A 26,016-nucleotide genomic window follows, 5' to 3' on the forward strand; every position below is an offset into this window, starting at 1 on the left:
GTGAGCAGAAGCCAGACCCGGCCCTGTCTCCCTCTAAGACCCTAAAGCTGCTTGAACAACCCCTCCACCCACCCAATCTCTGTCCTCTCCTGCTAAAAGGGTCCAGACTTTCAGTGTACGCAGAGCCTCTCTTGCTCTCAACTGTGAGCTCTTTCCATGAAATGATCTCTAGGGTAACTCATATGCCCAGGCATCACCTGCCACCAAGCCTTCCCCTATCCCTGTCTCTACCCTTTGCCCTCTAAATAAGGAAGCCATGCTCTCAGGCCAAGAACTTTTGCCCAATTTGGGTCCTGGGTAGCTTCTCGCCTCCCGCTTCCCCTGGGCCCCCAGCCAACCCCTCCCTCCCTCAGAGATGCTCACTTCATTCCTGCCTCATAGTTGGAATGACAGTGGCTCCCAGAATCCCTGGGGCCTGGGGAGGGTGATGGGGGTCTGGGGAGGCAGCCAGCCCAGGAGCAGGTTAATGTTACAGCCTGGATAAGTGAGCTGGGCCAGTTGACGTCAGGGTGATGATCGGTGGAGGGGAGGGCCGGGCTGCTGAACTATAAAGATAGGTCAAATCAAATATAATCAACTCAGGACCGAGCAAGCTGGAGAACTGGACAGCGTCCCCAAGCCATGGTCCCTACCAGCCGCGGCTCAGCCTGGGTCCCTCTGCTCCCGACCCAAGTGCCCGAAGCAGGCTTTGGTTTCATGTCAGCAGCCTTCATCTGCCTTCCAAAAATAAGCCCCTGCCGCCATGCCGAGGGGAGAAAAACAAGAAGGGCGGTATTTTTAGGGCCATTAACTCTGACCACGTGCCTGAGAGGCAAGGTGGATGCGCCTGGCACAGAGGCTACTCATGACTATGTGCTGGGGAGCGGGACGTCTGCAGGGCACGCTGCAGGCCCTGGTCTTCCTGGGCATCCTGCTGGGCATGGTGGCGCCCTCTCCTGCGGGCACCCGCGCCAACAGCACACTGCTGGACTCGAGGGGCTGGGGCACCCTGCTGTCCAGGTCCCGAGCTGGGCTAGCTGGAGACATCGCTGGGGTCAATTGGGAAAGTGGCTATTTGGTGGGGATCAAGCGGCAGCGGAGGCTGTACTGCAACGTGGGCATCGGCTTCCACCTCCAGGTGCTACCCGGCGGCCGGATCAGCGGGAGCCACGAGGAGAACCCCTACAGTGAGTGCCGGTTGCAGCCAGTTGGGAAGCTGAGGGCTTGGGCTCAGGCAGGGCGAGACGATGAAGGGGCCTTGCTCTGATGCAGGGGGTCCCATGATGCAGGGGGGAGAAATGGTGTTCTCCACTGGGATGCCCATAACAGACTCGCCCTGACCCTGTCAAGGGGCAGGCTCAATATGCGGAGGCCCGAGCATCCCAGTGTGCTTGGCCATCATCCCACGGAGCCCCGTGGCACTAATTACTCCAGCATTACGGGCCCATCCGTGGCCATAGAAGACCACAGGGAACCGTCAGCCTAGGAAGCTGTACGGCCAGGATGGGGAGAAAAGTGAGGACCAAATGAGACACAGCTTATTTTTATTTAGCTTCTCCCTTTGAGAAGGAAAAGCAAGTGGTTTGCAAACTTTCTAGCTGAAGCACATCCTTCTTTGTATTTCAACCTGCCCCCTCTATCCCCAGATCTGCGTTCTACGAGTTGATGGATTGCTGGATAGATAGGCTCATCCCATCCAAGAGGGGGTGGGGGTCTACAGGATCCAGGCAAGCCTCACCCTCTATGTGGCTGCAGCGTTTGCAAGATTAAATGGGTTGAGATTTGTTGAAACATGTAGAGTATATATTTTTAACAAAACTAATCAGAATTCATTTTTGCTGCGCAAGTCAAGGACCTCATGTGATTAAGTCAGTGAAAGCCCAGATTCAAAGCCAATCTTTAGATACCTAAGTGGCCACTGTGATCTCTAACTCTGATGTCACAACAGTCCCTTGCGGAGCTGGAGTTTTGACAGTATAGTGGCAAGACTTGCCAAATCTAGCTGCTGGATCTCCTAAAATTAGAGAGATTGCGGACAAAGGTGATGGAGGGTTTGCCTTTCTAGGAGCAGGGGGATAGGCTTAGATGTTCTTGCAGGGTCATCTTTAGATTGATGTCCCACCTGATTTGTACAAGCCTTAGGTATCACTGCCTCCATTTCCTTGTCAGGCCTCCTGGAGATTTCCACAGTGGAGAGAGGTGTGGTGAGTCTCTTTGGAGTGAAAAGTGCCCTCTTCATTGCCATGAACAGTAAAGGAAGATTATACGCGACGGTGAGTTCATCAGGCCAGGGGAAGAAAGCCCCAGGCTGTACAAGGCTTGAAGCTTACACAGTGAAGAAAATAATGCAAACTCTTGAGTAGAGAAGTGAATACGCATCTAGAATGAGAAAAGAAGGGGGCTGTGGAAGGAGCCTGTGCAGGTTAGAGGCCTCAGAGCTCAGGCTTTGTAAGCTTCACAGTGTAGCGCCCCCTGCATCAGACCACGACTTTCTGATCCCACCTGCCAGAGCCTTTGTAATTACACAGAAACCACAGCTCAGAGGGCTACTGGGTCTGAGGGAAACCTGCATTTTGGCATACAGCTGTCATACAGGCTATGGGTCAGCTTTGATTCCCTGATCTGGAGAGGCCCACAGAAGCAAGTCTATCTCTCAGCCTGAGTGTGCTGTTCTCCACGACCCGCCCTCCGAGAGGTGTCTGGAGCCTGAGCGCCATAGGAAGGAGAAATGGAGGTTCTTTTCCTCACCGTCATCGGTGCGTGGAAATTTTAGTGTAAGGTTTTAAGTCCTCTGATCCCTGATCCCATGCACTGGAGAAGCATCCTCCCCATTATGTCCCCCTGGTGGGCCAGGCCCAGACCTCCTCCTCTCCATCACAGATCACCCCTGCGAGGTTCACCTTGCCCACTCCTGAGCACACTTACCAAAATCTCTGACCCCCTCCATCCCGGGTCTCTCAGCCCATGATTTGTCTTATTCCAAAATATGGACTAGGAAAGCTTCCCTATGATGTTGAAGAAACTGAGAGTTCCTGTGACAGAAATAAGAAGGCTAAAAAGGAAGAGCTCTGAGCAATCATCAAGGAATACCGGAGTTATTTATGGGGAGGGTGTGGAGGGTTGCTCTACCTCTCCTTGGAGACAGACTGAGAATCAGCAAGTGAACAGAGAGATCTGGGATTGGTGCCAGCTTCTGGGGAGAGTGTCCCAACAGAGGAGCTCTGTTACATACCTGAATGTGGTGCTCAGGTGGCCTGTGCCCTTGATCTTCAGCACTAACACCTCTCAGTCAGGGTGGTTTATGTGGAGACGGGTCATGGATTAAATTCTGTGGGTCTCTGAAGTAAGACAAGTAGCTGGAGGGTAGGCGGGGCAGGAGCTGGACCGCGGGTCCCAGTCTGCACACCAAATGCACTCCTGCTGCAGGTCTTACACGCGTTCCCTGCAGAGAGAGCCCTCACAGGTCCACACACAGCCATGACTGACAGGAGACCTGGGAGACCCCTGTCTCAATTGTAAAGTGAGGGTGAAGATCCCTCCGCAGGGCACCAAACAGTAGGTGCTCAGTATGGGAGAGCTGTGTATGGGCCAAGGAGGGCGAGGCACCCTGCCGTGAGGCTCTTTCCTTGGGCGGAGACCTGTGGGAGGACCGTTGTTCACATCACCTTGGTAACTTGTGAAAAAGTGCAGCTTTCCAGGGACCTTCCTCAGAGATGCTTATCCAGTAGGACTGGGCTGGGGACCTGGAAATCAGTTTGTTTGTTTTTGTTTTTTAAGTTTCTCTGGTGTTTCTGAGGCATAAGCAGGCTTGATGATGCCAGGCTACATGGCCTCTGCTCTGCCCTGGATGACACCAGCCCTGAAAGCTGGAGGGCTGGGGAGATGAAAGCCTCTCTGGCTTGGGAGATTTATCCCTCTCTGCAAAGATGGCGGAGAGAACAGGAGGCAGCTGGGAACAGCCTGGGTTTTGTGGAGTGAGCACCCCTCTGTGCAGTGAGCCATCCCCAAGAGCCCCTTCTCAGCAGCCTGCATAACGCCTGGGGTCCCACTGGTTGGAGAGCAGGTAATGGGGGTGTTAGCTAAGGGCCTCTCTGGCAGGCGAATCTCCTGGAAGGAAGCACTCCTTACAGAAACCCTTCTCCTGGCCACCTCTATAAACAAGCTGTTTAGTATTTCTCCTTACCCAGAAAGGATTCAGCTGTGAGGCAGGGAAAGTCCACAAACGCAGGGGAAACTTATCCACTTCCCACTTCAAGTCATGCTACTGGTAGGAGAAGCTGGGGGAGGCTGGGAACAGGAGATTTAATAATCAGAGAACGGGCCGCAAAGGGGTAAGCATTCAGAGCAACCAAGGGAAGGGAAATATCTCTGAAATGTGGGCTGACTCCTAAGGTCAGAGACCCCCTGGCCCTCACCCCTGCAAAGGGAGCAAGCAGGGCTCACTACTGAGCAGTCCAGGAAGAAGGGGGACTATGGGGAGAGAAGACTGTCCTCTCTTCATTCTCCCCGCCCCCCCAGACGCCACATACCCTCCCCGAAGCATTTGGCCCAGGAGCACCTTCTCCGTGGAGGTGGGATGTCTCCTCTTTGGAGCCCAGGGCCAGGCAGCCTGTGTACAGAGAGGGGCTGAGCTGTGCCCCAAGCCTGGGCACCTGAGGCTTTCTGCGGCTGAGCACCAGAAGCTCCAGAACCACCTCCACCCCTCCCCCGCCAACCCTCTGGCCCTGTTATCATAGTCTAAAAAAACAATTGCCAACTGATCCGCAGAGCCAGGAAGACTCCTGCTGGGTGATGATTTCATTCACACTATTTCACTTTAAGCCCCCTGAGCTGCCTCATCTCCCTGCCGCTCAGCTGCTACTGCTGCTAAATGGGATTCCTTGTGGGAGGAGGGGAACCCTTCTGGGGCGGGGCATAGGGGACAACCCGTGGTCGTGGTCGCAGAATTAGTGCCAAGAAAGCCCCCCTGAGGGAAAGTGTCCTCCCCACAGGTCTCCGCCCTAGGAAAGAGCCTCACGGCAGGGTGCCTCGCCCTCCTTGGCCCATACACAGCTCCTCCATACTGAGCACCTACTGTTTGGTGCCCTGCGGAGGGATCTTCACCCTCACTTTACAATTGAGACACGGGTCTCCCAGGTCTCCTGTCAGTCATGGCTGTGTGTGGACCTGTGAGGGCTCTCTCTGCAGGGAACGCGTGTAAGACCTGCAGCAGGAGTGCATTTGGTGTGCAGACTGGGACCCGCGGTCCAGCTCCTGCCCCGCCTACCCTCCAGTTACTGCAAGGTCACTGATCTTCTCTGGGCCTGGACCTCTGCTCTCTCAGGTTAGGCTGAGGCAGAAATCAGTGATTCTAATCTCCTTTTTAACATTGAAAAAATAAAATCAAAGATCTCTATCTGACAGTGGTTCTATTAGAATCCTTTGGCTGAGAATAATACCTGGGGACAAAAAGGTACCAGACATTCAGTTGTGCTTTTAAGTGATTTTAGTTTTACTAATTATAATTGTGTCTGCATCATTTTAATCAATAGTAGTATGACAATGTGCAAAACACATGGTTTTCTTCATCCAGAAAGGTCTTTGAGAATTACCTGGGGCGGGGAGGACTAAGCCTTTCTTTCACTCACTGGGTGCTCAGTTAGGGGCGTCTCTCACATGGCAGGGAACAGGCCTCCTGAGGGATGGGTGCAAGCGTCCCTGAGCTTAGCTCCTGTGGAAGTGCTGGGAAGTGGGACTGGGGTTCAGGGAAAGCCTTGCTCATGAGGGGCCCTGCAGACAAGTCTCACAAATGGCTTTGTCTGTGGCGTGTCAGCTACAACTAGCTATGCAGGAATAAGAAGAATGATAGGCTTGGTGAAAACATTTTCAAACACTTCTAAATTGTCAATGCAATTGAGTGTTAGGGACAATGGGAGAAGAATACAGACCTCTTCTGAGGTGGGAGATGTTATTTCTCCATTTCAGCTAAGAACAGGAAAAGAAACCCTCAGAGGCTGCAAGAGGAAAGGTCTCAGGACACGGATTTGGTTTTTTTTGTTTTGCTTTTTCCGTCACTGCCCAACTCCTTAAACCACCCTCACCCCATGCACACACACAGCCAGGAGTAAAAGGGGCAAGTGGCCCAGGGCAGCCCTAGAGAAAGAACTTTAAATGTAAGAATACACCTCCACCAGTCTGGGTGACTCAGCTCTGCCTACAAACAAGTGATGGATTCCTGGTCCACTCCAGACTTGAAGGGGCATGTCTGCCAGAGGTAACTCACGCCGAAACACCCACATATCTAACCCTCTACAAATATCCTTCTCCATAGTGAGAGCTAAATGCTTTAGAGTTTGGTTCCACATAAATCTGATTAGACTATACGGAATGTAAGACGTTTTCACGCTGGGGCTTGAGTCCTGGCAGGCCCAGGAAATGTGATCCAGTGGAATTATTTTCATTTGTTCAAGTAATAATATACGGTAGCTACTTTTATTATCACAGCGTTCATTTGGCGCGAGTGTTTTTCTCACCAGAGCTGAGGAGCCAGCATTCCTAAGCCATGAGAGCTCAGAGCTAGAGAAACAGTGGACGTGAATTAAGGGGCTGGGTCATGATACCAGCTTGAACAGCAATCTGGGCAGCAGGGAAATCCCACCAGCCTGAAGCATTGGATGCATCAAAGAGTTCAGGGAAATCATCTTGGCCTCTTCCCCCAGGCCTCGCACGGGATAGCCCCCTGAACGCCAAGGGTGGGGCGTGGTGCTGAAAGGAACAGGCAGGGGAAAGACAGAGAGGGCGTCTACAGTACATTTCATCTGTTTCTCTTGTTTCATTTTAGATTTGTACAGAATGCTGGGGAAGGCTAGGAATATGAGATAAGCTAGATGAAAGGGACAGAACAGGGAAAAAAACACAATTTCAGAAACTTGAAAAAAGGGGTTGATGAGGATTTGAATAATCAAAATCTGATGAGCAGAGAACAAAACACAAAATGTATAAACCACCATCATGCACTTTTAAACAAATATGTCTTAGGAGACCCAGACACTAGGAACGGCTGGATTCTGAAATTGGAAACATTCTAGAACAGAGGATGTGAGCGGATGCCATCAGTTTCTTGCCAAAATCGCTCAGTTCCTCCTCCCTCCCCCTCCTCTTCCCCCACCCTTTGCCCCAAGATTTGATTTCCTTTCTAGAGTTTGCAAACCACACGCGAAACCTCTCCCCTAACCACCATCCAGATCAGAAATGAATTCTCCTGGAAATCAACAGGGCGGTTACTCTCCAGGGACATACAAAGTTAGAACAGAGGGGAAAGCGGTAGGTGGAGGGGGCTGTGAAGGACGGAAGAGGAGGAGACCACCAGTTTCTGATACAAAGGTTTTCTCACTTCACATCCTGGCCCATCTTCTATCCTCAATTCCTTTTCTATTTAAAAAAAAAAAATCCACTTGTATGACTAGGTAATACATGAACACGGTTTAAGGGGGAAACCAATACAAAACAATACGCATGGAAATTAAGTGTCATTCTCACTGTGGCCTTGAAGCCACCTAGTTCCTCTCCAGAGACAGCCACTGTTACCAGTTCCTTGCGCACCATTCCAGGAAGAACGTGTTCCTGTGTGTGTGCACGTGCTGGTATCGTTTTTTTGTTGTTTTGTTTTCTTTTGTTTTTAATTAAATTTATTGGGGTGACAATTGTTAGTAAAGTTACATAGATTTCAGCTATACAATTCTGTAATACATCATCTATAAATCCCATTGTGTGTTCACCACCCAGAGTCAGTTCTCCTTCCATCACCATATATTTGATTCCCTTTACCCTCATCTCCCACCCCCCAGCCCCTTACCCTCTGGTAACCACTAAACTATTGTCTGTGTCTATGAGTTTTTGTTTCTCATTTGTCTTGTTCTTTTGTTGTTTTTGGTTTATATACCACATATCAGTGAAATCATATGGTTCTCTACTTTTTCTGTCTGACTTGTTTCACTTAGCATCATACTCTCAAGATCCATCCATGTTGTCACAAATGTTCCTATATCATCTTTTCTTACCGCCGAATAGTATTTCATTGTGTATATACACCACAACTTCTTTATCCATTCATCTATCGAAGGACATTTTGGTTGTTTCCATGTCTTGGCCACCGTAAACAAAGCTGCAATGAACATTGGAGCACACGTGTCTTTATGGATAAATGTTTTCAGATTTTTTGGGTAGATACCCAGGAGAGGGATTGCTGGGTCATACGGTAATTCTATTAGTAATTTTTTGAGGAACCTCCACACTGCCTTCCATAGCGGCTGCACCAGTCTGCATTCCCACCAATGTTTTGTTTTTAAATCACACACACAGGAGCATACTATACATAACGTTTGGAACCTTGTTTCTTCACTTAACAATATATCTTTGAGACTATTCCAAGTCAGTTCTCAAAGAGGTTTCTTAATAGTATTCCACTTTGTGGATGTACCCTAATTGAGATAACCACTCTCCTCCGAAATGAGGCTGTGTCAGTGTTTTACTGTTGTAAATGATGCTGCAGGGAGTAACAGATGTAGGAGTGTCCCGTAAGATAAATTCCTAGAAGCAGAATTACTGATCAAAGCTATAGTCATGGGCAAGGGGAAGGCAGAGAGGGCTTCTACAGTAAACTTCATCTGTTTCTCTCGTTTCATTTGAGATTTGTACAGAATGCTGGGGAAGGCAAGGATTTTTATTCTAAAAGATATTGTCAAATTGCTCTTTAGAGAGTTTATAGCAATTTCCACACTCACGGACATTAAAGGGAATCCCTAGTCTCCATGCCCTCCCCAATGAAAGTATGTTATCAAACATTTTTCTCTTTGTAATCCAACAATTAAAAATGTGATCTCACAGTTAGGGTTTACATTTCTCTTATTAGGCATAGTGTCTTATGTTTAAATGCTATTTGTATTTATTTTTCCGTAAATTGTCTGTTTATAAACATCCATTTTTTTCAGTGAATTAAGGGTTCTGAATATAGTAACAAAATATCCTCTTTGCTGCAAAATATATTACAAGATACCATGCATTTGAAATTATTTTTTATCCAGTCTGCTATTTGTATGTTCATTTTTATTAAGGTTTTCAAAATGTTTTCCAGACAAAGTTAAATTTATTTGTTTTGGATTTTTTTAGGGCTTCTAGTTTATTGTGTGCCCTGTTTAGAAAGAACTTCCTGACTTTTAAAAAAAAAAAAATTCTGGATTTTTAAGGTTCTCTTTTTACGTGTAAATCTTTGCTCCTTTTGGAATTTGTTTTAATGTAAGGAATGAAGTCATACATCAAACTATTATTGCTATTGTTATTGTTCTTATTATTAGTAACCCCAGGTTTGCTCCAATGATTTAAAATGCCACTTTTATTTTATATTCATTTCAGATCCATTTTTATTTCATGCATGTTTGGGTTTACTTCCTGACTTTCTATTTTGGTCATTGATCTGCACCAGACTTTTAATCAGTGTAGCTTTATTTCTATTTAACTTTTATAATCAATCCTGAGTTTATTTTCTCTTAGTGTGGTTGCTCCAAAGCTTTGCCCGTCAACAGTCTTAGATCCTGTGGCTGACTCTACAGCCCATGCACAGGGGAAGAAACTGTGGTCCACAGAAGTCCTGACGGCTGCAGTTCCGGAGCCAGCCTCCGCCTCTGCTTACCCTAGCTCTGTGCTCTCTCATGCAAGCTCACTGCCTCCCAGGCATTCAGGCAGTAATTGGAGAGCTTAATTGTTAAGTTGTTCAATAATCCACAGCAAGTTTCGCTGAAATGGTGATCCAGGGTAGGACACAGGCTTTTAGGACTGTTCATGATTCAGTTGGAAAAGAATAATTATAGTAATAACAATTACTTTTTTATCTTACTATGTGCTAGGCATAGATCAAGGATTTTCCATGCATTGGTTCAGTTAACGTGCACTCCAATTCCATGGCTTAATTTTTCTTCCTGCTCCCACTTTAAAGATGAGGGAACTGAGGCTTAGTAGGTTAAATAATTTGCCGAAGTTTACATAGCTAAGCAAGAGGTGAATCATCATCAGTCTAACCTCAAAGCTATTGCTCAAATTTGCTCTTTACCTACTTTGATTGGTTTATTTTCCCTACCTTTGCGACATTCCTTCCTTCATTCATTCCACAAATACTGATTGAGCACCTATAACCAGGGAAAGGAACACTTGTGAAAATTCCCTAGATGGTGTCGAGGTGGCTGGTGAAAGCTTCCACATTTATAACTAACCTTATGTGAAAGTGCTTTGTAAACAGCCAAGTAGGGCATGAGGGTGGATGGGGAAATGCATTCAGCGGTAGGTGAGACGTGGTCCCCCGCTTGCTCACTCCCGTCCTGCATCAAAAGAGCCATCCACACGGGGCTGTCTGTATGTTTCAGCATTGTCCCCGTTACATCGTCATTCATTCAGCATCACGCACTCAACAAGGCACACTCCTTGTCTCAAGGAACTTGGAGTCTATTCGGAAAGAAGAACCTGTCATACAGGGTTTTAAATGCTGTCTGAGAGGGGAACTCGAAAGGCTGGGGTGTCTGAGAGCGCTGGGGAGCTAGCTCATCATCTTCCATTCATAACAGGAAGAGGCTCTCATCCATGCCCCCAGCCGGCCAGGTCAGGGAGCTCACAGTACAATTCCTCTACAGAAGGTCGGAGGGCACCTCTGGCACAGCCAGTCAGCCATGGAGTGGGTTTTTGTGTTTTACATCCGATGGCCTCCGTCAGCAGGAAGGAGTCAGAAATTATACTCCACTTTCTTTGTTTCATTATTTACTTTTGCAAGCCTAGACCCCAGGTCTCCTGGCTCCCATCTTCTCTCTTCCTCTAGGCCCCACGGAGCTCCTTGCTAACAGCACAGAAGGCCCCAGCCTCCCTCAGGGCGGGGACCCAGGCAGGCTGAGGAGGAAAGGGCCCTTTTCCGAGGAATCAAGGAGGACTTGGGTGATGTATGGGGAATGAGCTTGTTGATGCAGGACAGGAAGTCCAGCACTCACTTTCTGAACAGGTGGTCCACACACAGTCCTGATAAATCGCCAAGTTAGCGGTTTATAACTGGCCCCCGGCTCCACGGCACCACCTGTCACACAGGGAACCAGGTTTTTTTCCCTGTAAAAATCGCTTCTCCTCACCATCTCTGCTCCTGCACTTCCCTGGAGAACTAGGACTGTCTGGGAGGCACCAGACATGTTCTGAGTCAAAGTCAAAATCTCTTTTTAAGGAATAACAAATTTGGAACTTAAACTGGGAAAGACAGAGTGAGGCAACACAAGTGGAAAGAGTTACCATAGCAGTACAAGTGGAAAGAGTTACCATAGCAACACAAGTGGAAAGAGTTACCATAGCAACACAAGTGGAAAGAGTTACCATATTCCACAGACAGACTGGGAAGGACTTAGGAAGTCCAGTCTTCACCCCTCCGTTAACCACTCCCCACAACACAGTTTGCAGAAAAGGGAACTGAGGCTGAGAGACGAGGAGCCTTCTCAGGGTCACACAACAAAGAAGTGAAAAAGCCACTAACTAGATCCCTACTCTCACTCCTGCTGCACTAGTCTACCTCTCACAGTGGACTTGAGAAGACAGCCTGTTGTGTCCTTTTCTGGCCTTTTTCCTGAATGGAATAAATTTTCACTTAGGTGCTTAGTTGAAAGTACCTTGACCTGAAGGTACTTACCCCATGTGACACAGACCATCCATCTATGTCCCCACGCCTTGGTTTCCTCATCGTAAAGGAGGAAAGGTGAGAAGGGGCTATGAGCATTCTGAAGTCTCTTCCTGTTTGCACCTTTCATGATTCTGTTAACCTACTGTGGCTTCCATCACAGTTGTTGTCTTACAAAGGACAGGGGAGGGCACCCCGCAAAGGGGCCTGCTGTACCTCGTTTATCATTGAGCCTTGGCTGTTTGTCCATTCTTTCACAGCCCAGCTTCCAAGAGGAATGCAAGTTCAGAGAAACCCTCCTGCCCAACAATTACAACGCCTATGAGTCAGACCTGCACCGAGGGACCTACATTGCACTGAGCAAATATGGACGGGTAAAGCGGGGCAGCAAGGTGTCCCCAATCATGACTGTCACTCACTTCCTTCCCAGGATATGAGGACCCTGAAACAAGGTTCACAGGTTGAAAGCGACATCTTTTCTATTGGAATTTTGCACAAGTGAACAATTCCCCACTCCCCCATGACTCCTGAGTCAGGTTTGTCTTGTGCTCGGGGAGACCTGAGTTGGTTCCCTTGGCCACCAGACCCCATGACATGTAACCCATCTAAGTGAGGGGTTGAAGCCAGCATTCTAGAAAGGCAATGGAGCCCATGCTATGACCTCACCTGAGGAAAGAAGTTACAGATGACACTTATAGAATGTGACTTTGTGCACAGGAAAAGGCCAGGGTGGAAGTATGTGTGCGTTGATATATAGCCATACATCTTCGTATGTATTGTCAGAGCAAAGACATTTCAGAGCATCAGGTTTCTTTCTGCCGGAATCATCGCTGCAGGCATGTGCCCGCAAGAATGTCACTTGTCAAACTAGCAGGATTGATGTGTACTCCCATTCTGCCTCTTTCCAATCATCTTTCCATTGAGAGGCCACTGGTTGCGCGGGTTACGTGGGTGGTAGGGAACAGCTGTCCTCTAGGTACAGAGAGGGCATGACGAGCGGGAGTAAGATTTAACTGCAAACCAGAAAGAAAGTGAGCAGGTACTCCAACCTCCTTGCCTGTGAGTGCTCTGGGGACACTGGGATGCATTGTTAGGGCAGCGGGGGGAAGAAGTCATCCCCTTGTTGGAGGAAAGGGGCAGAACAGTGTCTTGGGCAGTAGGAGAAGGTCTGCAGGAAGCCGTGGGAGGGACGGGATGTTCTATGAAGAGCCATGCTGCTTGGAGGAGTCGGTGCTTTGTGTGGCTCCAAGAACAAGCAAGGCCAGGCTGCCTGCCCATAACTTTTCCTCACTGTGAACCGGGGTTTATTTTAACCTCAGATGACAAGGATCCTAATAATGGCAACCTGTTTGGCAAGGGGTGAAGGGATGCAAAATAGGGCATGAAGGAAGTAGAGAGGCTTTGGATGCCAGATGATAATTCCTCTCCAGCTACGTCCAGGAAACTCACCCAAGTTCTCATCTGATACTTGCACTTCCTTCTTGGTCGTCCTCCTCTCACATACACACTGGTGCCTGGGTGCAGTAGAATGGACACTGTGATGTCCGCAGGCCGCCCCCTTGGAACCCCTACAGTAGGAGAGTGATAATCCTGTGAAATCAAGTAGCCAAGCTGGAGCAGCTCCTTGCTGGACAATGTCTTTTTGCCTCCTGAATATTCAGAGATTCCCCAAACGACTATAAATGTTATCTGCCTGGAGCCTTCAGATTCCTGAACCATTGGAACGTTCCTAAATCGGAAACCTGAGCGAGCCAGATCGGAGTGCAAATATTTTCAGCATACGTGAACCATCGAGTTACAATATGACCTGACACCCTCGGCTACTTTCAGGGGCCCCTGCCTGCAAGACAACCCCTCATCTGCTGCAAATGCCTTCATCTTTGGCATACCTCTCTATATACAGATGTGCCCATCTATAGATAGCTCTGATCTGAACGAGTGTGAGCTGTGATGGAGGTTGACAATCCCAGGGAGAGGTAAACATTAGGGAAGACATGTGCTGGGTGAGGAGGAAAAGTCCACACCGAGGTGAGTGAAGATTCAACAGACAGCAGAGCTCAGGAGCAAGAGTGGATATGGCCAAGCCTTGGTTGGAAACTGGAAGGAGCTATGGTCCCAGATCAAGGAGAAAGGAGAGAAAATTGGTCCGTTTGGCTATTTGGAGGCAGGGGACAAAGCTTATTGTTTCTCAGGAGATCTTGTTCAGAGTAATCTGTCTCTATGACAGGTTTCATCAGAAACATACTCTCAGAACCTGAGGTGTGTATCAGCTCCTGATGGAACATGCCGGTAGTGTAGGAAGGCTGGGTGGACGGATGGACTGTGATCTGGAGAGGAGAAAAAAGTTTTAGGTCCCAAAGCATTAGTTCCTTTCTGTCTAGATCTTTGAGCTAAGAGGGGTCTCAGGCTGCTAGATATTTCCTGCAGCTCTCTAGTGGTTCATAAAAGTGCTCAAATCCTGACGTGGAGTTCCCCAAATGTCCGCTCCCATTTTTCATGCTGGGAGTGAGAAAGAGAAGCTATGAAATGCAGAGGATCAAGAAGGCTTGATTTTCAGTCACTACATCGTGGCACCAGCACATGAATTGTCTCTGGCTAGAATCAGTCACCAGCAGCCGTGCGTCTGCTCGAACTGGCAGCCAGACCATGCTGTACTAGTTGTTAAGTATTCTGAATATAACCTCTGGGTGTATGGATGCATCCTTGACTCTTTGAAATGCTTCCCATCCAAAGGAATTCTCCCAAGGGCTTTCTCCCAAGTGGCTTAGGCTTAAGAAAAATCAATCTCCATGCCCCGAAGTGGGTTGAGAGGCAGGAACACAGTAAGATCAGCAAGGAGCTTCTGAGTCCCTTTTCTCATGCTGCTGTGTCTATGCACAGGTGTGCAGAGTCATCGCCTAGCTGATCGTCATGTCTACTGAGTCCTGAACTTAGCTGTCAGCCCCATAGGATCCAAAAGACTGCAGAAGGAGTTGTATAGGCAGGGAACAGAGTGATCCCCGCCTTCTTGCTGAGGCTGTATTGAGAACGATTTGGGTTCCTCCCTCCCCCAAATCCTTAGCTATGGTCCTGGTTTAGAGAGTTTTGTAGCTAATTGATCTCTCTCCTATCCTGCACCTTCTCTGGCAGCTCCATGCAAACTTGGGGTTCCAGGAGCCCTGACGCTGTCCTCCTCCCTCTTCAAGAGCAAATGATAAAGAGAGCAACATACTGCACCCCTTTGAAGACAGACTTCTCACCTGGGAAGAGCTTAGCTCAGAAACCATGGGAGAGCCCCAGGCCCATGTAAAATCTGCACCCTGAGGGAGATGGATGGTCTTCAGAGGAAACCAGAAAACTGCAACTGCCTTGTTCGAGCTGTTGATTGTTTCCTCATTCGCTGCCTTCTAGTACCACTTCCCTTCCTGCTTCCCACACATTTTTGAACCTCCTTTAGGAAGCAGCATATAATTTTGCAACTAATGCCCTAACATTACCCTTCACAGCCTTCCCCCTCTGCCTTCACATCCCACAACACCTCCAACACACACACACACACACACACACACACACACACACACTCCAAGGCACTGGTCAGGGCAATTCTATGACTTAAGAAAGAGAATATTTTCTCTCTCATCTGATCCAGGTTACAAACCTCCCTCCTTTTCAGACACCTAGGTTTCTCCCCAGGTCAATAACTCAGGCCTGGAATCCTCTCCCAACTCCAATCTTGTCCTGGGCAGTTTGGAATTCTCCTGCCCATCCCGGCTCTGGGCCTGTGCCTTGTGCTAGACTTCAGGTCCTTCAAGTTCTCATGTATGCAAGTCCCGAGGAAAAAGGAAGTACAAAAGTCCACGAGCTAGAGTTTTCCTGCCACCCCGTACTGGACATCCATTGCCAATGTCACAGCCACGGGTGCAGACATACCTACCACATGCAGCCACTGGCCTGTAAGACACCGCGATATTCTCTCTGTCCTCTCTCCCCTTCTGCCCCCTTTCATGTAGGCACACACTAGAAAACTCCTGCATCTTTTTATCCCAATGCTTTTCCCCAAAGGCTCTGGGTCCATTGTCACTGAAGAGGTAGTCTCTGCCATTTGCCTTTCCTATGCCTGCAAAGTACGAAGCTCTGACAATGAAGTTCACGCACTTGTTGCAACGACGTTGCGAACCTTTTTTGATATCAGGGATTATTTATTATGAATTTGTACCAACTGGACAAACAGTTAACTGAGTTTATTATTTGGAAGTGCTGAAAAGACTACGTGAAAAAGTCAGACGAAAACAACCTGAACTTTTGCCAACATTTCCTGGCTCTTGCATCACGACAATGCACCAACTCACACAGCACTGTCTGTGAAGGAGTTTTTAGCCAGGAAACAAATACCTGTATTGGAACACCCATCCTACTCACCTGATCTGGCCCCCAAGGACTTTTTCTTTACCTAAAGATAAAGGAAATATTGAAAGGCAGACATTTTGATGACATTCAGGACATCAAGGGTAACACAACAACAGCTCTGATGGCCATTCCAGAAAAAGAGTTCCTAAATTGTTTTGAAGGGTGAACTAGGTTCAGGCATCAGTGCATAGCTTCCCAGGGGGAGTACTTGGAAGGTGACCGTAGTGATATTCAGTAATGAGGTAATATTTGTCCCCCTTCCTCCGACCAAGGAACCAGCCACTCATTCTACTGCCTCCCAGGAAAACTCCAAAGATAGTAACGTCTGGAACAAGGCCAGAGAATAGACAGAAATACTCCACCCTACACTTGCACCTGAGTTGCGTACCCCCTCCCAGAACAGGAAGGAGGGATTACACCATAACAGACACCAAATCTAGTCCATCATGCAGATAGCCAACACAGAACCATGTTTGTATACCTCATGAACTAGTGAAATTCCAGCTTTCAGACAGCTGTGTCCCCACGTTGTGTTTTCCCTTTCTAGACTCAGGCTGGGTCCCAGTGCACAGCTGTTCTTAAACTTGGGTCTAGCGAGTAGGAAGACTCAGAATTTGTTCAGTCATGTGCTTGTAAAATGTGATGCTTCTATTTTTTTTAAATATGTATGTGCTATGCACAAATCATATCATGTTCCAGCAAAAAGTAAAAGGTCTTTTTATACGTTCCTCTAAACTGTTTGACTCTGCCCCCCTATTAAAACTGACAACGAATCTCTGGGCTGTGGTTGGTTTTCATCTTGATTCTTTTCCACCTCACAAAGAGGCAGCGAAGGGGAACAGCATAGATTCGTGGTGCTCTCGCAATGAGGGATTCATGGCACTGAGGATAATGAAGGCAGGAGGTCACTTGGTCCTACAACTGCATTTTATAAATGGTGAATTTGGCCCAGAATGGGGAAGAAAGCTACTGTAGACCATACGCTACAGTGAGGCAGCCACTCTTGTCCTCTTCTGCCTTGGTCTACATTTCTGTGGCCAAAACATTTGCTCACTCACTTATTCTCCCATCAGGAAACATCCGTTGAGCACCCTGTCTCTGTGCTACATTGGCCTAGGTTTTGGGGATACGTGAGTTAATAAGGTAGACACTGTCCCTGTCCTCTCACAAATGTGCATTACAAAAAAGTCACCCAGGAGTATGTTAAGACACATTCCCCAGCCTCCCTCACAGAGGTTCTGATACAGAGACCTGGTGGGGCTCAGGAATCTAGCTTTGTAACATGCACCCCGGGCCATGCCGACCCTGAAAAGCCCTGGTCTAGCAGGATGACTGGAATTGTAGAACATTTGAACTAAGAGAGACTATAAAAACTCTTTACAAATTAAAAGAAGAAGACGAGAGAGTTTTAGTTTCCTACCCAGGACCATGCAGCCAGAACCAGAAGCCACGACTGCTGGGTTTACTCTCTCATGTCACACACACCTCCCTCTCATCGGACCTGTAATCTTCCCACCATGCTCCTGCATCCTCACCACATCCTTGTTCTTCCTCATGTAGTGTCGGGGGAGGTTAAAATGTGCCTTCTGTTGAGCAATGCAAGTTCCGAATAAATCTGTGTGCTCTTGGAAAAGCTGGCTGCTCCTGTGGCCTGTGCACCTAATTCCTGTATTTACTCACCCAGTTAATATTTCTAAGATCTGTCTCTGTAGTGTTGCCTCTTCTGAGTATTTCATGTAAAGAATCACACAATATGTGGCTTCTTGTGTTTGGCTTCTTTCACTGAAGGAGCTTGAATTTTAATCTTGAAACAATGAGAGGTCCTTGCTGAGTTTAAGAACAGGAACAGACAGGGGTTTTAGAGAGCTCGCTGGGATTGACTGGGAGGACGCAAGCCCTGTGCAGGGAGAACAGTTTGGAGGCACTGGAGTTCCAGGCTAGAGGAGATGGCCACTAGATAGAGCAATGACAGGAGGATGGAAAGAAGGCATGTCATTTCACACAACAGTCCTAGCCCCAGGGAGCTCTTTGTAGGCTGAACCTGATTCTTCTAAAATATAGGAACTAGGCTCCACCATTTTCTGAGGTGACTCTCTAGAGATTTTATATTCTCGGTCCAACCACTCTCATTCTTAGATGGACCAACCACGAAGCTCCTGTGCTGGCATCTGTGCCTGTCATCAGGGCCCCTGAGTCTACACAATGACATGGGCAAAGGGACACTGAAATCTCATTTTACCAACACAGGCTTGACCAGGATAGCTACTCACTCTCCTTTCCTCTGGTTTTAAGAGAAGGAGCCAAAATGCCAAGAAAACAAGCTAATAACAGGTGCTGAATTTCTTTTGCTGCGAAAACAATATCCCAGGGATATTCTAGAATCTGTCCACACTCTGTCAGAACTTCCATACCACGTTCTCCTGCAGTCTCATGCAACAGGAAATGATGCTCAGAGTGAAAACTCCAAAACCTATGAAAACTTCACTTGACAACAGTGTTTATCAAGGAATAAATACATATTTTGAAAAAAGATCTTAAACACAAACTTTAGCTACTCCTCAAAAAAGAATTTAATGCTCAGTTAAAAAAAAATCTGCCAATCAAAATATTCCATACCTGAGCATTCATCCCGGAGTCGCCCTGAAAGAGAGAAGAGAGGCTGTTGGTTGGCTGTGTTCATTTGGGAGGCTGAAGGGTTGATCAGCTGGCCAGGTACAGTGTTTATTATAAATATCAACGATTAATCATTACATGTTGTTATTAGGAACACAGAAGCCTCCAATCTGGTGTAGTGGGACACTCTCCACCCAACAGAGCATAATATGCTCCATGAGGCAAGGCTACTGACAGTGCCAGGGGACCACAGGGGACTGTCTCTCCCTCCCTCTTGGAGAAATGCACAGTGCTTGTCTCAATTGACTCAGGCTGCCTTCACAAGATACCACAGACTGGAGCGCTTAAACAGCATTTTCTTTCTCACAGTTCTGGAAGCTGGAAGTCCAAGATCGAGGTCCAGCAGCATCAGTTTCTGGTGAGGCCTCTCTGGCTGGCAGAGAGCCACCTTCTCACTGTGTCCTCACATGGCCTTCCCTCGGGGTGCGAACGTGGAGAGAGCGAGCGCTCTGGTGTCTCTCCCACTTGTTACAAGGACATCAGTCCTATAGGATTCAGCTTTGCCCTTTATGACCTCGTTTAAACATAATTCCCTAAAGGGTCTATCTCCAAATACAGTTACAATGGGGGTTAGGGCTCCTATATATAAATATTGGGAGGACACATTCAGTCCTAGGAGGGCCCCATTGCCACCTGGCAAAGCCTGACCTCAGACTTCATGTCGTGCTAACAGCATTCCAGGAGGGAAATGATCAGTCACCATCTACCGGACTTCTAAGGGGTCTGCTCTAAGTACGGGTGGTTCTAATTTGGGGGCCTTGTTCTTCTGAGTGTGTGAAATAGGTAATTACCTCTAAGGTAATGGTTCTCAACTAGGGATGATTTTGACATATAGGGGACACTTGGCACTATCTGAAGACATTTTTGGTTGTCACAACTGGGGTTGGGGAGTGTATACTACTGGGATCTACTGGGAGGCTGCTAAACATCCTAGGATGCGCAGGACAGCCTCCTACCACAAAGAATGACCCAGTCCCAAACATCAATAGTGCCAAAGTTGAGAAACCCTGCTCCAAGGTAAGGCACTCCTCTTATTTGTCCTGAAATTCTTAAATTAGCCCTTATTGAAAACCCAGGTTAGGAAGTAAAGACTGAAAGAGATGCTTCAAAAAAACAAAACAAAACAAAACAAAAAAATGAGCTGGAAGAGAAGTTCCACATGCCATCATCAACCCTTACACCTAGATCCTGATCCCCAGGAAGTCCCTGTGGGAACATGATCAGGACAGTGAGTTGTCAAGAATTGTCCGGAGTGGACAGTGATCAGACAAGTGCTGAGGAACCTTAGACCTGGGTGTCAGGTAAGAGTTTCTGAGTCAAGAGAGTAGCATAGAGGCAGGTGACTAGGATCCAAGGGAAATGACATGAAGAAACTCAGCAGTCACTCTTGTTTCTCACCATCATCTTTCAGCTTCTCATACCCAGATCAGGGCTCTACCCCCAGGTCCCACCCTCATCACAGCAAAGCAGGACTTGTTTTTCAGAACTTTAGCCATAAACTATTTTTATCTATATAATCTTAATTTCTTCATTCTTTTTTCAAGGGATACTGTTTAGTTTCATTTTTGGAAGATTATAAAATTAAAACATGTTCATGGTAGAAAATTTAGAAAACCCATGAAATTAAAAAGTCATCTCATCACTCATAATCTCACCACCCAAAGACCACGGCTGTTGAGATTTGATCGTATCTCCCTTCAGCCTTTCATATATAAAGCAAACTAAGTATGTGGAACAAACACAGCTGATGGGACGCTACTGAAAAGCAAGTTTTATTTTTGTCTCTCTCTGCCCCTTTAAACTGGCCCCATGGAGCTAGCATCCCTGAGGAAAACTCAGGCACTCCCAAGACTTTTCTGGTCACTCTTAGCTAACACAAAGCCATATGCTCATTTAAAGTTGCAAAATAGCTGTCAGTCCACCAGCAGCTTCTTCCTGCCACATCCCGTTACTTCTCTATTGGACAGGATCTAAGTCACCCCCTCTCTCGTAGGTGGCCCACACCTAGTCCCTGGGAAACATGTAGACTATCCTGGCCCCTACAAAAGCTAGGAGTGAAAACTCTTCCCAGAACAGCAGCCAACTGGTCCTTCACTCTTACCATATCACGGAGGCAGGCCTGAACCCTGCTCTCTCTTGCTTTGGAGATTTTCCAGGTAGGGATTACACAGCTGTCCGTTGCATCCCTTAACTTTGGGGACACATATCCAGTCTTCAGGGGCATTTCACCATAATGTCTCTCTTGACCTGTTAAGGCACTCTAGGTGCTCCTAAAAAATCTCCCTTTAAGGACCCACTTCTCAAAACCCTCTTAATTTTCCTCAATATGGGTGCCTCCCATGAATTCTGGAACTTATGGCCCACCAATGTTCTCTGGTCCTTCTCCATCCAGCCCTGCCCCATCCTTCTGCAAGGTGAGCTATCGGTGTCCTTTGATCTCCATCAGTGCTAGGAAAAGAACATATCTCAAAACTGGTATGGTCTTTTATTCATTTTAAATTGGGAAAACCCAACACAACCAAAATAACCAATAAATGAAAAACAAATAACCATAATTCTTGACTAAAAACATTTTCAATCCATAGACAACAATTAGGAGGGTGAAGGGAGAAAGATAGCAAAATTTGGAGGAGTATAATAGAAAATCACATTAATTATATTTTTAGCCCTCTTTACAGATCTAAATGTATGTGTTATGTGTTTCTTGATTTGTTAATAAATTTATGTTTCGGAAACTAAAGATGGAAGTACTTTATTTAAAAAAAAATATTCAGTAGGAAAAGCTGTTTCTCCATGCTTTCCAGATTTTTTAAGAACTCCAAAAGTTAAAACTTCCGAAAAATTGTTCTTTTGATAATTTTCTTCCAATTTTCCTCCCCCACTTCACATTGTTGTTTACTTTTTTGGCTAAGCACATTTCAATTATTTTATACCTTGGTTCCTTTGTCCCAGGGCGTCTTTCAGACACAAAACTCCTGACTCCCAGAGGGAAGTCAAGGCAATTCATTATCAGACCTTTTGCTACTGCCCCCTTGTGGTTGCTTCCTTAATAAGGATGATTGCGTCACTGGATCTCGTCTTTAGATGTTCAAGAAAGATCCACTTAATGCCAATTGTGAGTTGGGACTTGGATGCTGACTCTACAAATGAATAGGCCACAGTCCTTGCCTAGAAAGAGCTCCCGTCCTGAGTGGAGGACTATCTCCTGCCCAGCTAATGCTGCTTTAAATCAGAATGCATGTGAAGTTGCAGAGGAAAGAGGGACTCACCCGAGTGGATGGGACGGGAAGACTCGTGGAGCGTCCATTAGATCTGGACTGCAAGGATGAAAGGCACATGCGGAAGAGGAGGGATATTCTAGGGACATGCCCCGTCAAGCTGCAAAAGCACAAGTTAAGTTCAGCTTAGTGTGGGGGTTAAGAGTATAGACGTGAGTGGCAGGCAGGTGGGAGGTCAATTCTTGGATGTGCCCTTCAAGAGCTGCACGGTCTTCAGTGAGTTATTTAAGCCTCAGTTTTCTCTTCCATAAAAATGAGGACACTAATAGTGCCTATCTCAGAGAGTCCTTGTGAAGATTAACTGGAATAATATACACAAAGTGCTTTGCACAGTACTTGGCCTACGGAAGTGTTCAAAAAATGTTAGTTGCTAAAAGCAGTATTTCTGGGTGTTTTAGAGTGTGGCTGGCATGGATGGCTGTGGAGGGGAATGTAAGTTAGAGCCTGATCTTGAATGCCAAGCTAAGGAGCTCAAAATTATCTTATAGATGGTGGTGAACTACTCGGTTTTTGCAAAGAAAGTGCTGTGATGAGATCTTATTTGAAGAGAATTCTGTGAAGAGGATAAAAGATTGGAAGCAAGGAAGCTACTAATTCATTTATTAAACAAATATTATATTTACTGACTACCTACTCACTTTACATAACCATGTTAGTGCTTCTGAAGATCAGTGAGCTGTAGAGATAGCAGGCTCCTGCCTGCTGGGAGCTTTCATTCCAGTGGAGACTAGACTGTCCATTAGTCACCACACAGCAACCTACCATTATTACACATCCTGAGGACGGCTGGCAAGGAAACAGACGCGGGGCTAAAATGGAGAACGACGTTGGGTCAGGGAGTCACGTAAGCGCTCTGTACCTGTTTGCTCATCTCTTAAGGGCTGCCTGTGACCTCGCCCTGCCTACCACACAGAATCAGTGTGTACATTCAAATGAGATGACATACTGGAAAGAGTTGTGGGAAGTGTAAGCTCTGGAGAAGTAAGGACGGTGGCGACTTCTTTCCTTGCTGATGATAGGTTCTTGAGGAGATCCTGCAGGCCTTTGCCTTCAGGGCACCTGGCAGCTGACTCGGCTGGTCCTTCCTCAGCCATTCCACACAGCCGCACAGATACAGTTCTTTCCCCGGTCCCTGCTCCCACTTCTTACAATCATGTGGAAAGACAAAAGGAGGAAAAGGAAAGGAGCTGAAGGAAGGGAGGGAGGAAATGTTTCTGTAAGTGCCAAACGCCTTCAGAACTGGTACAACCGTGGTTACCAACGGGAGCTTTGGGGCAATTCGGCAGGGTGTTTGCTTGTCACAGTGATTGGGTAAGCTGTTGGCATTAGTGGGCAGAGGCCACAGATTAGAGACATCTGTAGCATGGGGGACAGTTCCCATCAGGAGGAATTGTCCTGCACTTTGTTCAACTTTAAAGTGTCATGTAAGTGAAACACCTGTTTATTGCTCTGAGCCTAGAATCAAACTCTACTTTGCTTATGCAAAAATGATTTACCCGTACACACAATGTAATTTATAGATGACGTGATACAGAATTGTGCACCTGAAATCTATGTAATTTTACTAACAATTGTCACCCCAATAAATTAAAAAAATAAATTAAAAAAAATGATTTACCCGTGAGTTTAATACACACTGAATTTTCCAACTAGGGTGTAAGTCCAGGGAAGACTGTACTGGTTTTGGGAGGGCAATTTTTCAACAGCAGTTCACCGTTTTGGAAGGTCGTCTCATGATCATGCGGCCAGTGGTACTGAGTCATCTGTACTATGCGTTTGCAGCTCCCACATCACAATGGTTGCTCTGTCTCTCTGTCTCTGTCTATCTCTGTCTCTCTGTCTCTCTCTCTATGTGTATATATATATATTTACACAGATATACTTATTTAACTCTTATTTCAAATACCAAAAAGGCATATAATTCTTACTTTTTTTTTTTATTCTTAGGCACATCATTTTTAGTTGAACATTTCCTTGCTGCTCTTAAAGCCAAATTTATCCATTGTAACTAGGTACAAGCATCTGAATACTTCATAAGTCTGTTAACGTAGCTGCACCTAAGCATTTAAATATTGAAATGCGAGTATTTTAAGTTATTGTCTTTTCAATTCTCCTACAGTTAAGAGATTATGTTTTTAACACTATGCGTAAGTTATATTAACTATGAATTTCACTTTAACAGTAAAGGTGGTGATATATAATATTTGTTGTTAAATGTGCTGTTTTGTGTGATAGAGTAGAGAATCATTCTGTGAGCTCATCTAACTAGAGAAGGTGAAGCTACCAGAGTCCCCTGGTAAGCTGTTGCTGTGGCAGATGGAGCACTGTCACTATTTAGCCCATGCTTTCTGGGCCTTGAACCTTCCTTGTATGGTGCGTCGGAACAACTCTGTCGGGTCTGGATTTAGCAGGGCCCAGGCACCTTACAGCAAGGGCCAGGGAGGATGTCTTAATGGTTGCTCATAAAAACTCATCTGTATCCAAAACCCCATACCAATCCAGTATGGTCCTAGGCCGTGACTGGGGCAGGGAAAGCCCCCAAATTACAAAGAATGAACAGTATTCTCCTAATGTTTCCTTCTGGGGACACTGCACAGGGCTTTTGAAACCAGTGACCTGAGCCCGGTTGGTGGAACTAAATTTAAGTCCCCCAGGGACTGTCCCCCATCTGCATCCCTCTGGTGATCTGTCCATGACCCCTGGAGTCCTGATTGGCTAGAAGATGCTGTATTTATAGAGCATCCTTCTGAGAAGAGCTCCAGGCTCTTTTTGGGTATCCCTTTAAGGCAGAGGAATGGCCCCCACATTGGAGACTGGGAGAGTTGGGTGCTCTGAGCCCCTGCCCAGTCCCTGACCTTGAGTCACGTAAACCTCCCCCTGCTGGCTGGCACTGAACTCCTGGTTTCTGCAGCCTGGGTGCCGAGCCACCTGAATGTCATCTATGTTTTCCATGTCGGGAGCAACCCAGATGCAAGCTTTTGCATCCCTCTGGAGCTCTTTTAAGGACACAGCAGGATCTCGGACTGAATTCTTTTTTTTTTTAATTGTGGTAGAATGTACATGAACAACTTTTACCAAGTTAACGACTTTCAAGTGTATACAATTAAGTGGCATTTCATACCTTCACATTACTGTGTCACCATCACCATCATCCATCTCCAGAACTTTTGCATCATCCCAAACTGAAACTCATTTTAACTGGTCACCCTGTGCTGTTACCCATCAAACATCAACTCCCCATGCGCACCCCCAACCCCTGGTAACTGCCATTCATTCCACTTTTTGTGTCTGTGGATACGACTACTTGGGGTACCTCATACGGTAGAATCACACAATATTTTCCCTTTGTATCTGGTCTGTTTTCACCGAGCGTAATGTTGTCAGGTTTCTCTCATGTGGTAGCATCAGACTGAATTCTTTACGTGGTGTTTTTTTGTTTTGTTTTGTTTTTTTAGGAGAGTGCAGTTCACAGAGGCCCATGTGGGGATCGAACCGGCAACCTTGGTGTTACCAGCACCATGCTCAAACCAACTGAGCTACCGGCCACCCCCACACTGAATTCTTAAGCCTCTCTCTCCTCCGTATAAGCTTCCTTTTCCCCTCAGCTTACCCTTTCCAGCCAGGACAACAGCTGGGTGTCCATAGGTGATTGGCTCCAGGACCCCCCCACAGACACTAAAATCGTTGGATGCTCAACTCTCTTACATAAAAAGCACAGTATTTGCACATAACCTACACAAATCTTCCCTTTTACTTTAGATTTAAAGACTACTTATAATAACTAACACAATGTAAATTTTATGTAAGTAGTTGTTACACTGTATTGTTTAGGGAATAATTGCAAGAAAAAAAGTCTGCCCTTGTTCAGCAGAGACACAAAGGTCATAGGCCTAACTACATAGCACATGTCAGCACAATGCACACTTAAAAATTTTTTTAAAGATTTTTATTAAAATACAGGTAACATAAAATATTAGATTAGCTTCAATTGTACACCATAGTTATTCAACATTTATATTCCTAAAG

At 46.6% G+C, this 26,016-nt stretch overlaps 1 protein-coding gene across 1 annotated transcript; it reads left to right on the plus strand.

The window, feature by feature from the left end:
• Positions 1–776: 776 nt before the first annotated feature.
• On the plus strand, positions 777–13,980 carry FGF6 (fibroblast growth factor 6). The gene is made up of 3 exons (XM_033117892.1): positions 777–1,166; positions 2,149–2,252; positions 11,914–13,980. Exons 1-3 carry the CDS (start codon positions 821–823, stop codon positions 12,088–12,090), a joined length of 627 nt encoding a protein of 208 aa, XP_032973783.1. The 5' UTR covers positions 777–820; the 3' UTR covers positions 12,091–13,980.
• Positions 13,981–26,016: the final 12,036 nt, after the last annotated feature.

Source organism: Rhinolophus ferrumequinum, chromosome 10, assembly GCF_004115265.2.
Source record: "Rhinolophus ferrumequinum isolate MPI-CBG mRhiFer1 chromosome 10, mRhiFer1_v1.p, whole genome shotgun sequence".
In the NCBI taxonomy this organism is placed as follows: Eukaryota; Metazoa; Chordata; class Mammalia; order Chiroptera; family Rhinolophidae; genus Rhinolophus; species Rhinolophus ferrumequinum.

What these genes read in the sequence shown, in the direction of transcription:
- FGF6 (XM_033117892.1), top strand. Translation starts at nt 821, where the DNA reads ATGCGCCTGGCACAGAGGCTACTCATGACTATGTGCTGGGGAGCGGGA. An exon ending in CCACGAGGAGAACCCCTACA is followed by an intron (nt 1,167 to 2,148) that starts GTGAGTGCCGGT and finishes TTTCCTTGTCAG; the next exon opens with GCCTCCTGGAGATTTCCACA. An exon ending in AAGGAAGATTATACGCGACG is followed by an intron (nt 2,253 to 11,913) that starts GTGAGTTCATCA and finishes ATTCTTTCACAG; the next exon opens with CCCAGCTTCCAAGAGGAATG.